This window comes from Rosa rugosa, chromosome 2 (genome assembly GCF_958449725.1).
Source record: "Rosa rugosa chromosome 2, drRosRugo1.1, whole genome shotgun sequence".
NCBI classification, from domain to species: Eukaryota; Viridiplantae; Streptophyta; class Magnoliopsida; order Rosales; family Rosaceae; genus Rosa; species Rosa rugosa.
The window spans coordinates 12,190,913-12,204,822 of NC_084821.1; the positions used below are offsets into that span (position 1 = coordinate 12,190,913).

General features: G+C 38.6%; 1 protein-coding gene across 6 annotated transcripts; it reads right to left on the reverse strand.

Moving 5' to 3' along the window:
- Positions 1-9,368: 9,368 nt before the first annotated feature.
- LOC133731535 (phosphomethylpyrimidine synthase, chloroplastic) lies at positions 9,369-13,867 on the reverse strand. 6 transcript variants are annotated; one of them, XR_009856706.1, is made up of 6 exons: positions 13,125-13,865; positions 12,350-12,678; positions 12,084-12,211; positions 10,437-11,946; positions 9,954-10,032; positions 9,369-9,777 (listed from the first exon to the last, which is right to left on the reverse strand). XR_009856706.1 is itself a non-coding variant. In XM_062158900.1 (5 exons), exons 2-4 carry the CDS (start codon positions 12,667-12,669, stop codon positions 10,439-10,441), a joined length of 1,956 nt encoding a protein of 651 aa, XP_062014884.1. In that variant the 5' UTR covers positions 12,670-12,671; positions 13,125-13,867; the 3' UTR covers positions 9,826-10,032; positions 10,437-10,438. The 6 variants fall into 6 exon arrangements, 3 of the variants coding, with proteins under 3 accessions (XP_062014884.1, XP_062014883.1, XP_062014885.1); XR_009856705.1 differs by having other exon boundaries at positions 9,934-10,032; XR_009856704.1 differs by having other exon boundaries at positions 9,873-10,032.
- Positions 13,868-13,910: the final 43 nt, after the last annotated feature.

Consider the following 13,910-nt stretch of genomic DNA (forward strand, 5'->3'; position numbering starts at 1 on the left):
CAAAATTTATTAATAATAAAATCTGTCATTACAAATAAGTTGTGATAAATAAAGTCAAAAGATCACAACTAAAAAATACTAGAACTCAAAAACCTTAGAAATTTAAATTGCTCCAACTAGATTAACTCTCTACTGAACCTAAGCATCTAGATTAGCTAAAACTCCAATGCTGGCTGTATGTTTCTGGAATGCTGCTACTGACAAGGCCTTGGTGAAGGGGTCTGCTAGCTGCGAATTCGTGTCAATGCTCAAAACAGCTATCTCACCATGCTTAACCCTTTCTCTAACACTGTAATACTTTAAATCAATGTGTTTAGAATTATTTGACCTTTTACTGTTCTTACTGAAGAAAACAGCTGCTTCATTATCACAATAAATCACAAGTGTGCCTGCCACAATGTGACTTAACACTTTGGTCTGCATCAAGAAATTCCTGATCCAAAGTCCTTCACACACAGTTTCATATACTGCAATAAATTCAGCTTGCATGGTGGAGGTTGAAACTAGTGTTTGCTTCATGGTTTTCCAAGCAACTGCACCTCCTGCTAGCATGTACACATATCCACAAGTTGACTTCTTGGAGTCTGGATAGTTCCCTGCGAAATCAGAATCTGAAAATCCAACGAGTTTCAGATCCTCCACTTGCCTATAAACTAGCATGTAATTCTTTGTTTTCTGCAGGTACCTCAACACTTTCTTCCCAGCTACCCAATGTTCATGGCCTGGATTAGATTGGAATCTCGATAAAATCCCTACTGCAAAAGACAAGTCTGGCCTAGTGCAGACTTGTGCATACATGAGACTTCCTACAAGTCTAGCATAAGGCTTTGACTCCATATCTTCTTTCTCAACATCACTTTTGGAACTTTGCTTCTTGGTTAGTTTATCTCCTTTGGACATGGGGACTTCTCCAGCTGCACACTTCTCCATACCAAATCTCTTCAAAACTTTGGTGATATAATTCTGTTGAGACAAACCAAGTAGTCTCTGTGCTCTATCTCTTTTAATCTCAATGCCTAGTACATAGGATGCTTCTCCTAAGTCTTTCATGTCAAAATTCTTTGACAGAAAGCTCTTGGTGTCTTTAAGCAGTTTAAAATTACTGCTAGCCAAAAGTATATCATCGACATAGAGTACTAGGAAAATAAAATTGTTCCCAATTGTCTTCAAGTAAACACACTCATCAACAAGATTCTCTGTAAATCCAAAAGTAGAAATCACAGAATCAAATTTCTTGTACCACTGTCTAGAAGCTTGTTTAAGGCCATAAATTGATTTTCTTAACCTGCATACTAAGTTTTCACTTCCAGCTTGCACAAAACCTTCTGGCTGCTTCATATAAATCACTTCATCTAGTTCACCATTCAAGAAGGTTGTCTTAACATCCATCTGGTGCAGCTCCATATCAAAATGAGCAACTAAAGCCATGATTATCCTAAACGAGTCTTTTGTAGAAACTGGAGAAAAAGTCTCAGTAAAATCAATGCCCTCCTTCTGTGTAAAACCCTTGGCAACTAATCTTGCTTTATGTCTCTCTACATTGCCATTTGCATCTCTTTTGGTTTTGAAAACCCATTTACAACCTATAGGTTTCTGTTTAGGGTCAGGTTCAACTAATTCCCAAACTGCATTTTGGCTCATGGAATCAATTTCTGCTTCCATTGCTAGCTGCCATTGGTGAGATTCATTATTTTCAATAGCCTAGTTAAATGTAGTTGGATCATTGTCCTCTGCACAGTCCATTTCAATTTCTGCTTCTTGCAGATAAACAATGTAGTCACTCTCTTCCCCCCCATAAGTTGGTTTTCTTGCTCTCTGTGATCTTCTAGGCTGAGGGTTGACAGGGACTTGATCAGTTACTGGGTCAGTTACATGACCAGTGACAGTTACTTGGTTAGGTACTTGACCAGTGACATGGTCAGTTACTTGTCCAGCGACAGTTACTTGGTCAGTGACTTGACCAGTGACAGGTACTTGACCAGTTACATGGTCAGTTACAAGACCAGGTACAGTTACTTGGGCAGTTACATGGTCAGTGACATGACCAGTTACTTGATCAGGGACAGTTACGTGGTCAGTTACTCGACCAGTGACTCGATCAGTTACATCTTGTTCTAAAGGCAATACAACACTTATATTCTCATCCGACACAATTTCCTCAAAATCTGAGGTTAAATCCTCAAGGTTTGTATTGTGAACTTTTTCACTTAGAAACTTTACTTGATGTGTTTCAAAAATTCTAGGTGAATGATGAGCAGAATATAATTTATAGCCTTTAGATTTATCTGGATAACCTATAAAATAGCAACTAACTGTCTTAGGATCAAGTTTATTCAAGCTTGGATTATAAATCCTAGCTTCTGAATGACATCCCCAAACATGGCAGTGATGAAGACTAGGTTTTCTGCCACACCAAAGCTCAAAAGCAGTCTTTTCTATAGCTTTGCTAGGTGTTCTGTTGCAAATATAATTTGCAGTTTTTAAAGCCTCACCCCACAAAAATTTTGGCAAACCAGTTGTACACATCATGCATCTAACCATGTTCAAAAGGGTCCTATTCTTTCTCTCTGCAACACCATTCTGTTGTGGGTTATAGGGTGTTGTATATTGAGCTTTAATTCCATTGTCTTGCAAAAACAAGGCAAATGGACCCTTTTGTTGGCCGGATTCAGTGTACTTGCCATAGAACTCACCCCCTCTATCTGATCTCACTGTTTTGATTTTCTTTTCTAGTTGATTTTCTACCTCAGACTTAAAGATTTTAAAGGCTTTCAATGCTTGTGCCTTTTCTGAAAGTAGATAAATATAACTGTATCTAGAAAAGTCATCAATAAATGTGATAAAATACACATTCCCACAGATAGTTTGATGCCTAAATGGTCCACATATATCGGTGTGTATGAGTTCTAATAAATTTTGGCTTCTATATGCAGTCTTCTTTCGAGTATTAGTTATTTTCCCCTTAAAGCATTCAACACAGTCTGTTAGATCAGAAAAATCAAGTTCATTTAGGATGTTGTTTTTCACCAAAATTTTCAATCTCTCTTTTGAAACATGGCCGAGTCTTCTATGCCATAAAAATGCAGACTTTTCATTTAGTTTGGTTCTTTTAACACCTGTTAAAGTGCTAGTACTGTTGGTGTTATTTTCAACAAGTAAAATTTCTTGTTGAGCCATTGAACAATTTAACTGTAAATAATCATTCATAATAACACCAGAACCAATTTGAACAGAATTTTTAGAAATAAGAATTCCATTACTATCCATAACAAGTCTACAACCAGATTTTACTAAAAGAGAAACTGAAACCAAATTCCTTCTCATGGAAGGTACATAAAAAAACATTGTCCAGAACTAATAATTTTCCTAATCCTAAATCGAGCTTTAAGGTTCCAATAGCCTTGACTGCCACTCTCATGCCGTTGCCTACACACAGGTTCACTTCATCACTTTTTGGGATTCTCCTCCTTATGAATCCCTGCAAAGAATTAGTAATATGAATAGGTGAGCCTGAATCTATCCACCAAGACTGTGGTTCAACATTTATAAGATTAATTTCTAAGGAAAAAACTGTATTAGAAAAAATCTTACCCTTTTTGGCTAACCAATTCTTATAGCCAGTGCAGTCCTTTTTCATGTGTCCTACTCTTTTGCAAAAGTAGCACTTGAACTTGAATGACCTGTTTTCCTTGGCCACTGCAGCTGTTGAACTCTTAGTTATGGCTTTGGTAGGCTTGAGCTTGTTCTGGGGCTTTTTCCTTTTAGGCTTCTCAATGAGGTTAATGGTTGTAGCAGGTTCCTTTTCTTCCTTGATCCTAGATTCCTCATCCACACAGATGGATATAAGTTCATCTAGAGTCCAGTTTCCCTTTTGAGAGTTGTAACTGGTCCTAAGATGACTAAAACTGTTAGGCAAGGAATGTAGTGCATAATGCACTACTTGCTCATCCCTAACCCCCATTAAGAGTTCCCTGAGTCTGCCATTTATATTGATCATCTTCATAATATGCTCTCTAACTCCCCCTGAACCCATGTACTTCAAATCATGAAACTCCTTAGTCAGCCTAGCTGCTTCTGCTTTTTCACTTTCTTTAAACTTAGCACCTATGAGTTCCAGAAAATCTGATGCTAGCTCAGGCTCTTCTATACTTCCCCTGACAGTCTTAGACATAGATGTTCTGATGAGGTTCTTAGCCATTCTATTGGATCTATGCCACTTCTTGTAAAGGTCAGTATCTTTCTTGGTGCTCTTTTCATTTAACTCTTCAGGCTTATCCTCAGTAAAGCAGTAGTCTATGTTCTCATGCATTCCCATATAATTTTCCACAGAGTCTAGCCAAGCTCTATAATTTGTTCCAGTTAACATCAAGACACTGTTCAAGTTCATGTAAGAGTTACCTAAGGAGCAAAACAAAATTCATGTGAGTTCTCAATTTTGTAAAGAAAATTAATTTTAAGTTTTCTGTGTTTTATTTAGCTTTAAGCAACCAAAACAAGAACATACAGAAAACCTAAACAACCATACTTGCATTCATGTCAGTCCATAACAAAAAAAAACAATGTTAAGCAACACTTTTGAGCAGAAGCATAACATCCTGGAGTTCTTTATCAATATGTCATGTTTAATGAAAACAAGTTATCCAAAGAAATTTATCCACATCTTTAGACAGAAGAAAAATTTCTAAGTATCCGTATTTATTTTCATCAAGCATGCATACTGCTGTTTTGTATTCTAAAACCATACTTAACCACTTCTTTGGAAGATAAAACTGAAGCATAGTTTTAAAACACAAAACACAATTTCAGTTTTGTTACTCGATCAGGTACAGTTACTTGGTCAGTTGCTTGGTCAGTTACTTGACCAGTTACACGTACCTGATCAATGTTTTCTGCCAACATCAATGAAGGATGCTTTGTGCATCATAATCACTTATGCCAACAGAAAACCACAAAACATATGAGCTCTTTTACTTTACATTCTATCCAGATTCATCCTTGTAAGAAAATTAAGCTCTTGTATCTGCCAACTTTAACGTGTAAACAAAATCTGGGAGATTTTTGTTCTTCATACAATTTTACACAATCACAGATACAATACCATATCATCAATCAATTCAACATGCATATTCAAGCATAACCAAAATTGATTCGATTCCAAGAAACCACAGAACAATCAAGAAATTGTAAATTTCATCCGGTCACCATCTACTCTAGCCTAACGCACGCCGGGAATGCAACTAGGGTTCTTGGGCACAATCAAAACTTAATTATCATGCTATGAATCGAAAACAATTTTCACAGAAAAACCTGTTTTTGCTTTTTCCCCAATTTGCTGCTAAAAAATCATAGCGGAAGCGTGAATTTTATAATTAACCAGATGCAGCAGTCGACTTAAGTAACTTACCTTGATCAGGTACCTGACCAATTATTTGGTCAGTTACCTGGTCAGTTACTTACTTGGTCAGGTACCTGATCAGTTACATGACCAGTGACTCGGTCAGTAACCTGATCAGTTACTTGACCCGTAAAGCAAAAAACCCTTAAAAATTTTATGTTCGTTTTGCAAAACCCTAAAACGATTTTTCATATTTGTGAGCCTATGCTCTGATACCAATTGTAAAACCATAGTTACATGCTCACAACATATGCACAACAATCATAAAAAGATCAAGGCTTACCTTCTGCAATTACTGTCATGGATTCCATCTTATGCAGCTGCTAAACACGATCACTGAATATGGTCTTCTGTTACTTACCAACTTGCTTCTCAATGGACAGAACAATATGCAATAGTCGTGGTAGTAATCAGGGACCAATTCATCTGTATATATATGAGACTTAAACCTCAAGAAGCTTCCCATTAAAGCATTCCTTGTCGGTTTAGGTTTCACTATTAGATTCCTAATGTATCACAACTTATAGCCTTTCTTGTCGACTAAGCAATGGATTACTATCCTTAATGAATTGATACACTACTTCATTAAGTCACTAGTATTGATTTACTGTTTGTATCCATGTTAAACTAGGATTGATATTAAGCTAATCATCAATTACTTTATGATGATATGTGTTATGTCCATATTTGATCTTACACGGTTTACTTGGAATTCATTTCAGGGTTTCTGTAGCATTGACAATTTGCACATATGTGCTTGTAGGTTAAGTTATGCAACTCATAGACGTCAATGTATGCAATTTGCTTTATATGCATTTCTGCATTTAGTTTTCAAACTGGGTTTCTGTATGTCTGCTGCAATGTTTTAGCAGTGAGAATTTACATATATATAGAGCAATGAAAGCTTCTGCTTGGTCTGATGAGGTTATGCAATTCGTGCACATTCTATTCTTTAACCTAGCCAAAATTTCCAGTCATCCTCATACTTAATTGCTAGAATAATCTATGTCATTGGCTTCCAATTTTCTACATTGAAAACAGTTTTGCAAGGCAAAGTGCATAACTTGACCTGGTGTGTATTTACTATGCTTTTCCGAGGAATCTTTAATCGTGCTTGTTTATTTATGGAACTCATATTGGTTCAGGCATGTCAGTTTGGATTTGCAGGAATGATTAGTAATAGATAACCATGGCTGAAAGTAGTTTTCATTTGACATTGGCTGTCAAAAAAGTAGAAGTTGATATCAAGCTTATGCAAGCAGCTGTGGCTTCTATGTGTTACGTGTTACGTGAGATGAAAGCTGCTGCTATTTGCAAATTTGCACAACAGATGTGTAGGATGGTCTTATGGGAATTTCCAGTTTGTTGATATGTTTTTCGTTTTTATTAATCTGTGTTACAGGAGCTGTGGAGGATGAGAGTTCTGATGCAGCAAAATGATGACTCAAAATGAAGAGTTTATTTTCAGCAGCTTTTTGTTCCTCCAAAAATTGACCTAGGATTCATTTCATTTTATCCCGGTAAGGGTTTGTGCCTTCTAAGTAACAACCATATCTGCTTGGATTGACTAGATTGCAGGCCGGTTTGGTAAATTGAGTGTGCCTTAACAATTTGCAAATTAGATCAATACACTTGGACATCGTCCGATGTTGTATCTTTCAGTGAGTTATCCCGAATAATATCTAAAGGCACTAGTATCTTTCTTGAATCTTGAAATATGCTTCTGTGCCCTTTTGCTCGTGATTTATTATATTGTGTCCTTGGAATAATCATGTTTTCGTGCCTTAATGTCTCATATTTCATATTGTTCACACCAAGAATTGGACAATTTGAAGGGTAAAAGTATCAATGAATTATAGAAGTTTATGGTTGTTTATAAGGTTCCATGGGGTGTGCAGTTGAGCACAGATATTATCTGGTTAATATAAAAGGGTTGTCTTGAGTTGAAGAGGCAATTCCTTGGGCAGAAGGCATGACTTTTGTTGTTTTCTCTGTTATGCACTTTTTTATGAGAAACAAACAAAAGAAACAATTACAAAAGAGGACAAGAGTCCACTAGCCTAACAATAAACAGCAACAAAATCTAAGTCCAACTGCATTCAATCATAGAGAATGATCTTGAAATCGTGTAGAGACCAATGGCCGAAGAGACGCCCAAGAAACAGCCAGCAGAGCGGAATTCCCCCTGCTATGCACTTGTATGCTCAAACTCTAATCTGACTCTTTCTGTATCTAGATCATGATCTTTTGACATCGCTGTGGTTGTTACTTGTTACACTCTGCTCTTGTTCAAAACTATATATCTACTACTATTATTAAATCTTCCTAGAATGTCCTGAAATATAAAATGGAAAATTAGAAATATATGCATGTTGCTGACTATGAATGTCACAGTGGCAATAGTGCACGTGTCCGACCACGACGAATGCGTGACACAGATCCATGAATGGCTTGCGAGTAAGTCAATTGACATGGCATTGGGAGCAACTGAAAACACTCCACAATGAAATAGAAGATTAGGATCATGTATGGCACACGGTGACAGGAGCCAGGAAGAAGAAGTGAAAGCAATGAAGCTAGTGCGAGTAGACCAGCAGATCTCATTGTAACACGAAAAAGATAGACGTAACTAGGAAATCTTTTCGTGGCCCAAAGAGATGAGCAATACGAAATTAAGCTAGCAAAGAAAACCATGATGGTTGGGTGATGTGTTTCAAATGGTGAAGAGGACTGAGTTTCTGGGAACCTGATTTGCACAAAGGAGACGAACACGGTGATGATGAAAACAAAAATGGCATGAGTGGAAGTTGAAGTGGAAGGAGGAGGTGGAGCAGCAGCAGCAATCCCTTGTTGATTGATGATGACCAGAATGTTGAATGAGGGCTGGGGACTAGAATGGGGGAGAGACATTTTTTCTATATGCTGAATTAAGCTATTGTTATATGTATATATACAATGTCCAACGACGAATTTAGAACCGAAATAATAAAATAGATAAAAACTAAAAATGTCCCACGACTGGGCACCAAAAAGCGTCAACGATGGGGACTCATGGGGGTGTTTCCTGGTGATTACTGATGAAACCAATGTCACCACATTTTCGCACCCTAAAGTTCGAGAAAAAAAACAAAAAAAAACACTGATCCAGGTCAATTCAACGGCGCCCAAAAGGAAATCCAATGTGAAATTACCAATGGGGTCAATTTCATCCCCCATCTGTCCCAATCCCAATCCAGCAATCCCATTCCGTCTCCTCATAGAAACTGCACTAATATTCAGTTCAATTAGCAAAAACATGCGTATTTCCTTCACTTGCTCAACACAATACTGAATTACTGAGAAACGGGATTTTTTTTTTTTTTGGTAATAACGGGTTTGGATCTGTTAGGAGAAAGAAAAAGAAAATAGAGGTACAAATTTGACAACTGAAGCACAACACTAAATCATATTGCAGATTGGTTGGTAAATCTTTTGTGCATCATTTTTGTTGTTTGCAAAATTTTACTTGGATATCATATGTAGTAAATTATTGCCACCCTACATCTAAATTTTATCACCCAAACTTTCGATGCTACAATCAGATTATAAAGAAAAATAAAACTAGTAAACCAAAAATAGAACAAAAATTAGTCGGAGGGGCCGGGTTAATCCTGAAGTCATAGATTTTCCCAACCATGTGGTGTTGAATATAACAAGCCAATAGGGTATAGATTTCAGCAAAAGATATCGGAAATTCTACTATACAAGCTCATACGTGTGCATGTATGCTACTCAAATTTTATGCTTTGCCCTGCAGATTCTAATGAGATTTGCAGTCATGACCATGTTCGTTAGGCTACTGGTATATAACTCGGTTCCAAATCTAATATGGTCTCATGAAATGACCCTGCAGAATTATTAGACTGTCTTTGTTTCTGCAAGAGGTCACTTTCTAGCTGGTATAGGCTATCTTTTCTGGTTTACCAATTGCCGATTATGGTTGAATAGTAGCTTACTATTGAATTTAGTATTAGTTCAAATAAGTTTACCAATGAATCTAAAACCGAGTTCCAAGGACAACTGGAGTAGACAAGAGAGGAAAGAAATAAGGTTTACTATACTCTGCAGGAAATTTATGGGGTTAATATCGCATAGCTTTCCTGTTTGGCAAAGCTTTCTTAAAGAAGAGCAAGCATCATAGAATTGCCTGCCAGCTGCTCCCAGCCTTGTACGTGACTAATCAGCTAGCCCGAGCCATGAACCTCTCTCCCTGTGATAGACAGGAAAAAGAAATGCACACTCCCTACGCAGGCATTAACCTGTTCAGGTTCAAAGGGACTATCTCAGCCTGACCTGCTCAAATCCCAGCCAAAGAGCCAGAGCTCGAGCAAATACAGGCACCCCTGGTGCGTCGTTTATGTTAATAGAATGCCAAAAAGATAAAGCCAATGTCTATGCAATATGAAGGAAGCATTTTATTACGGAGAAACACACGCACAAGCAGAAAAAAGATAGATAGAAGTCTTGGAAAGTACTTCAACCCAACTACTGGTCTATACCACAGAATGAAAATGAAAACCTAAGATCTCCGTTCTGGACAAGCCAATCATGGATGAAAGCCTCCAGGGTTGTCAAACTGGTTCTGGTTACACTTGATCCTAAAAATAAGCATATTCACATATTAGAACAAGGAAATGGGAATAGATCAGTACCAAACTGCCTAGTTAAACACATACTGAAATGCAGATGGTAGAAATTAAAGCCACAAAGAAGTTTTATATCTGTGCTGGGTGCAAAAAATGAGGTATGCTATTATATCCATATAGCAGTCCATATATCCATGCTGCTTCAACAATAATAGATTACCATATGGTGTGCTCTAGTTGAGTGACATCCTAAGACTATTGGCCCAGTTTGTCCAGCTTGAGAATTGACTATTGTTTTATAACATGCAAATTGTATCTTTGGTTTGAAATTAGGAGAGATTGCAACCATTATAGTTCAGGTATACTATGAAACAGTGTATTCGTAAGGAAAAGTTAAACCAAAAACATCTACTGACCTTCACCTCTCTGAGGATTTTACATAACTTTCTGGCAAGTAAATTTCTCCACCAATTTCACCATGTTGTTCTCCACTGACAGTTTTCTTGGCAGCAAGAAACTCAGCACTCATGGCTTCCATACCACGCTTCACAGCTTCCTCAGCAGTTCCATAACCATGCTCCTCAGCATACTTCCTAACATCCTCTGTTATCTTCATAGAACAGAACTTTGGCCCACACATAGAGCAAAAATGGGCCACCTTGGCACCTTCTGCAGGCAGGGTTTCATCATGGAAGGACATGGCAGTCATAGGGTCTAGAGACAAAGCAAACTGGTCCATCCACCGGAACTCAAATCTTGCCTTGCTTAATGCGTCATCCCACTCTTGAGCATGTGGATGACCTTTGGCTAGATCAGCAGCATGAGCAGCTATTTTATATGCTATAACTCCAGCCTTCACGTCATCCCGATTGGGCAATCCAAGATGCTCTTTAGGGGTTACATAGCAGAGAAGGGCAGTGCCTAGAGCGCCAATATTGGCAGCACCAATGGCAGAGGTGATGTGATCATATCCAGGAGCAATATCAGTTGTCAAAGGACCGAGAGTGTAGAAAGGCGCTTCATTACACCATTCCAGCTGTTTTGCCATGTTCTCAGGAATCTTGTGCATTGGAACATGTCCAGGTCCTTCATTCATTACCTGCACATCCTTTTCCCATGCCCTACGGGTCAGTTCTCCCTGAGTTAAGAGCTCCGCGAACTGTGCAGTATCATTGGCATCATAAATGGAACCGGGTCTCAAGCCATCACCTATTGACAGGGCAACATCATATTGATTACAGATGTCAAGTATGTCATCCCAGTGCTCATAAGCAAAATTCTCTTTATGATAAGCTAAGCACCACTTTGCATGAATGGATCCTCCTCGAGAGACAATTCCTGTCATACGCTTTGCTGTTAGTGGGATGTACCGTAGTAGAACCCCAGCATGGATGGTGAAGTAATCTACACCCTGCTCAGCTTGTTCAATCAGAGTTTGTCTGAACACTTCCCAGTTAAGATTTTCTGCGATTCCATCTACCTTTTCAAGTGCTTGATAGATGGGTACAGTCCCTACTGGTACAGCAGAGTTACGTAGGATCCACTCACGGGTCTCATGGATATGGCGACCTGTAGAGAGGTCCATAACAGTGTCAGCACCCCACATAGTTGCCCATTGGACCTTATAAACTTCCTCTTCGATAGAGCTGGCAACAGCAGAGTTTCCTATATTTGCATTAACTTTGACCAGAAACTTTCTCCCAACAATCATTGGCTCAAGCTCCAAGTGCTTCTTATTGGAAGGGATAATTGCCCTCCCACGAGCCACTTCAGATCTCACAAACTCTGGATCAAGCTTCTCACGGGTGGCACAGTACAACATTTCCTCAGTGATAATTCCCTGCTTAGCATAGTACATCTGAGTGTATCTTGGTGTACCTAATTTCTCTCGCCTGTCAACCCAATCTTTCCTTAGTTGAGGGAGCCCTGTTATAATATCAACCAAAAGGGTGAATAAAAAAATGTTAAATACAGAATCCAACACAAAGTCTGAAGCTAATGTGAGAAATCTTTAACAAAGACTACCAACAAAAAAGATAACAAAATAAACTTATTGTGCATACCAACACGTGGGTTAATGTTTTGCGGACCACTGGTGTCATAGTTATCAAAGGCTGGTTCATCTCCAGACAGGTGAACTCGTCGAAAGGGAACTTTGAGCACATGACCAGTTTCTTCATGAATAACTTCCCTGCAGACCATATCACAAATCAGCACATCACAACTCATTTCAAAAATGGACCTTGCGTGTGTTACTGGATGTTACAAGTTACATGTACAATAGGAAAAACACATCATGTAAATCAACGGAAGAGAAAGGGACACATACCTTTGTTCTTTTGTGCTCTTTGGAAAACACTGTTCGAAGGATGGAAGAGGCAGGAAATCAGGAGAAGCAGGATCGATTGTATGCCTCGGTAGGTTGGGTACCTTGGCTTTCTCTGAATTGGTTGCTGGAGGATCAAAAGTTAAAGTGGCCTTAGGACCTGAGCTGATGGAACTCAGACATATCTCCTTCTTAAATGGGCTTGAAAGACGCCCCACAGCATCAAACCCAGACAAGAAGGGAGTACTCGGGAACTTTGCAGGGGAAGAATGATTGCCATTCTTGCAAACAACTGATGTCAAGGCACTATGCACCGATGCCATCTCTGATCTCTGTATTTAACGAAGAATTGAGACATTATAAATCCAAGCAAAATTTGGGCTAGCAGATCAATTTGTTTTTCTTTTCATGATGAAAATCTAAAGGCAACTTGGCTCCAACCACACTACTTTTCACAACATATGAGATTTACAAAAACAGAGAGATAGAAATATAATGAAAAGGCATTTCTTTTATGAAAATTCCTTCTCAATTATACCTGCAGGGCTCCAAAGATTTGAGACATACTACTAACAAAGCAAAAGAACAACACAGCATAATACATATGATCGAGATCTGCTCCTATTTTTATTCACATTCATTACAACCAAAAAATTCACAATCTGGGTTCATTCACATTTCTGGGGAAAAGAACCAGAAAAACAAGACCCAAGTGAGCTAGAGCTTTAAACAGAGAGATGGTGAAGTTGGTTTTGAAGGTCAGAGAGAGGAGACATACCTGGGAATCTGGGGCTGGAAGAGAAGAAGGGGTGTGGTTGAATCTTATCTTGCGTTGGGGTGTCTCACAGTCTCTCTCTCTCTCTCACACTGAAAGTTTCAATGGCCACTATGACACTATCTGAGAGCTTTGCGCAGCATTTTATAGGGAGTTGAACGATAAGTGCGCCTCCCGTGACTGCCAATCCCAATCCAATCAATACCAAAAAGGGCATGCCTGCGTGACTTCCATTTTTCTAGATATTTCTCTAATTTCTTTACCAGGATGATGCAAATGCAATAATAATATAGAAATTTTTATATTTTTCAGATATCAAAATATCAGTTTTTTTTTAGTGGGAAACCACCTCTGATGTGCTGCTATGATTTTTTTACCTTACCTTACGTACTCACCCCATCCATATGAGCCATGTGCTATGAATTTTTTTGAGAACCTACCACCAACCGTATGTCCCCCATCCACATATACCAACTCTTTCTTTTTCTCTGCCGCACAAACCCACTTTCTTCTTTAATTAAACAGCTCAAACTCATCCTCCATTTCTCCCATTCCACCAACCTCCTCTTCGTCTCTCAAAGTAAGGCTCACCCTTTTCTTCCTCCTTGTTCTGTCTCACCTTGTTTTCCTTGCAATTCCAATCCCAATTCCCTATTCCTCTTCGGCTCTTTCTAGCTCATACTGGTACCTCAGCCTCACCGAGACCAACAACCAATTCTCCATTTTTTTCATCGCTCCTCGGCGGACTTTCCCACCCTTTCTCCCACCTCCTCCACCTCCTTTCTATAT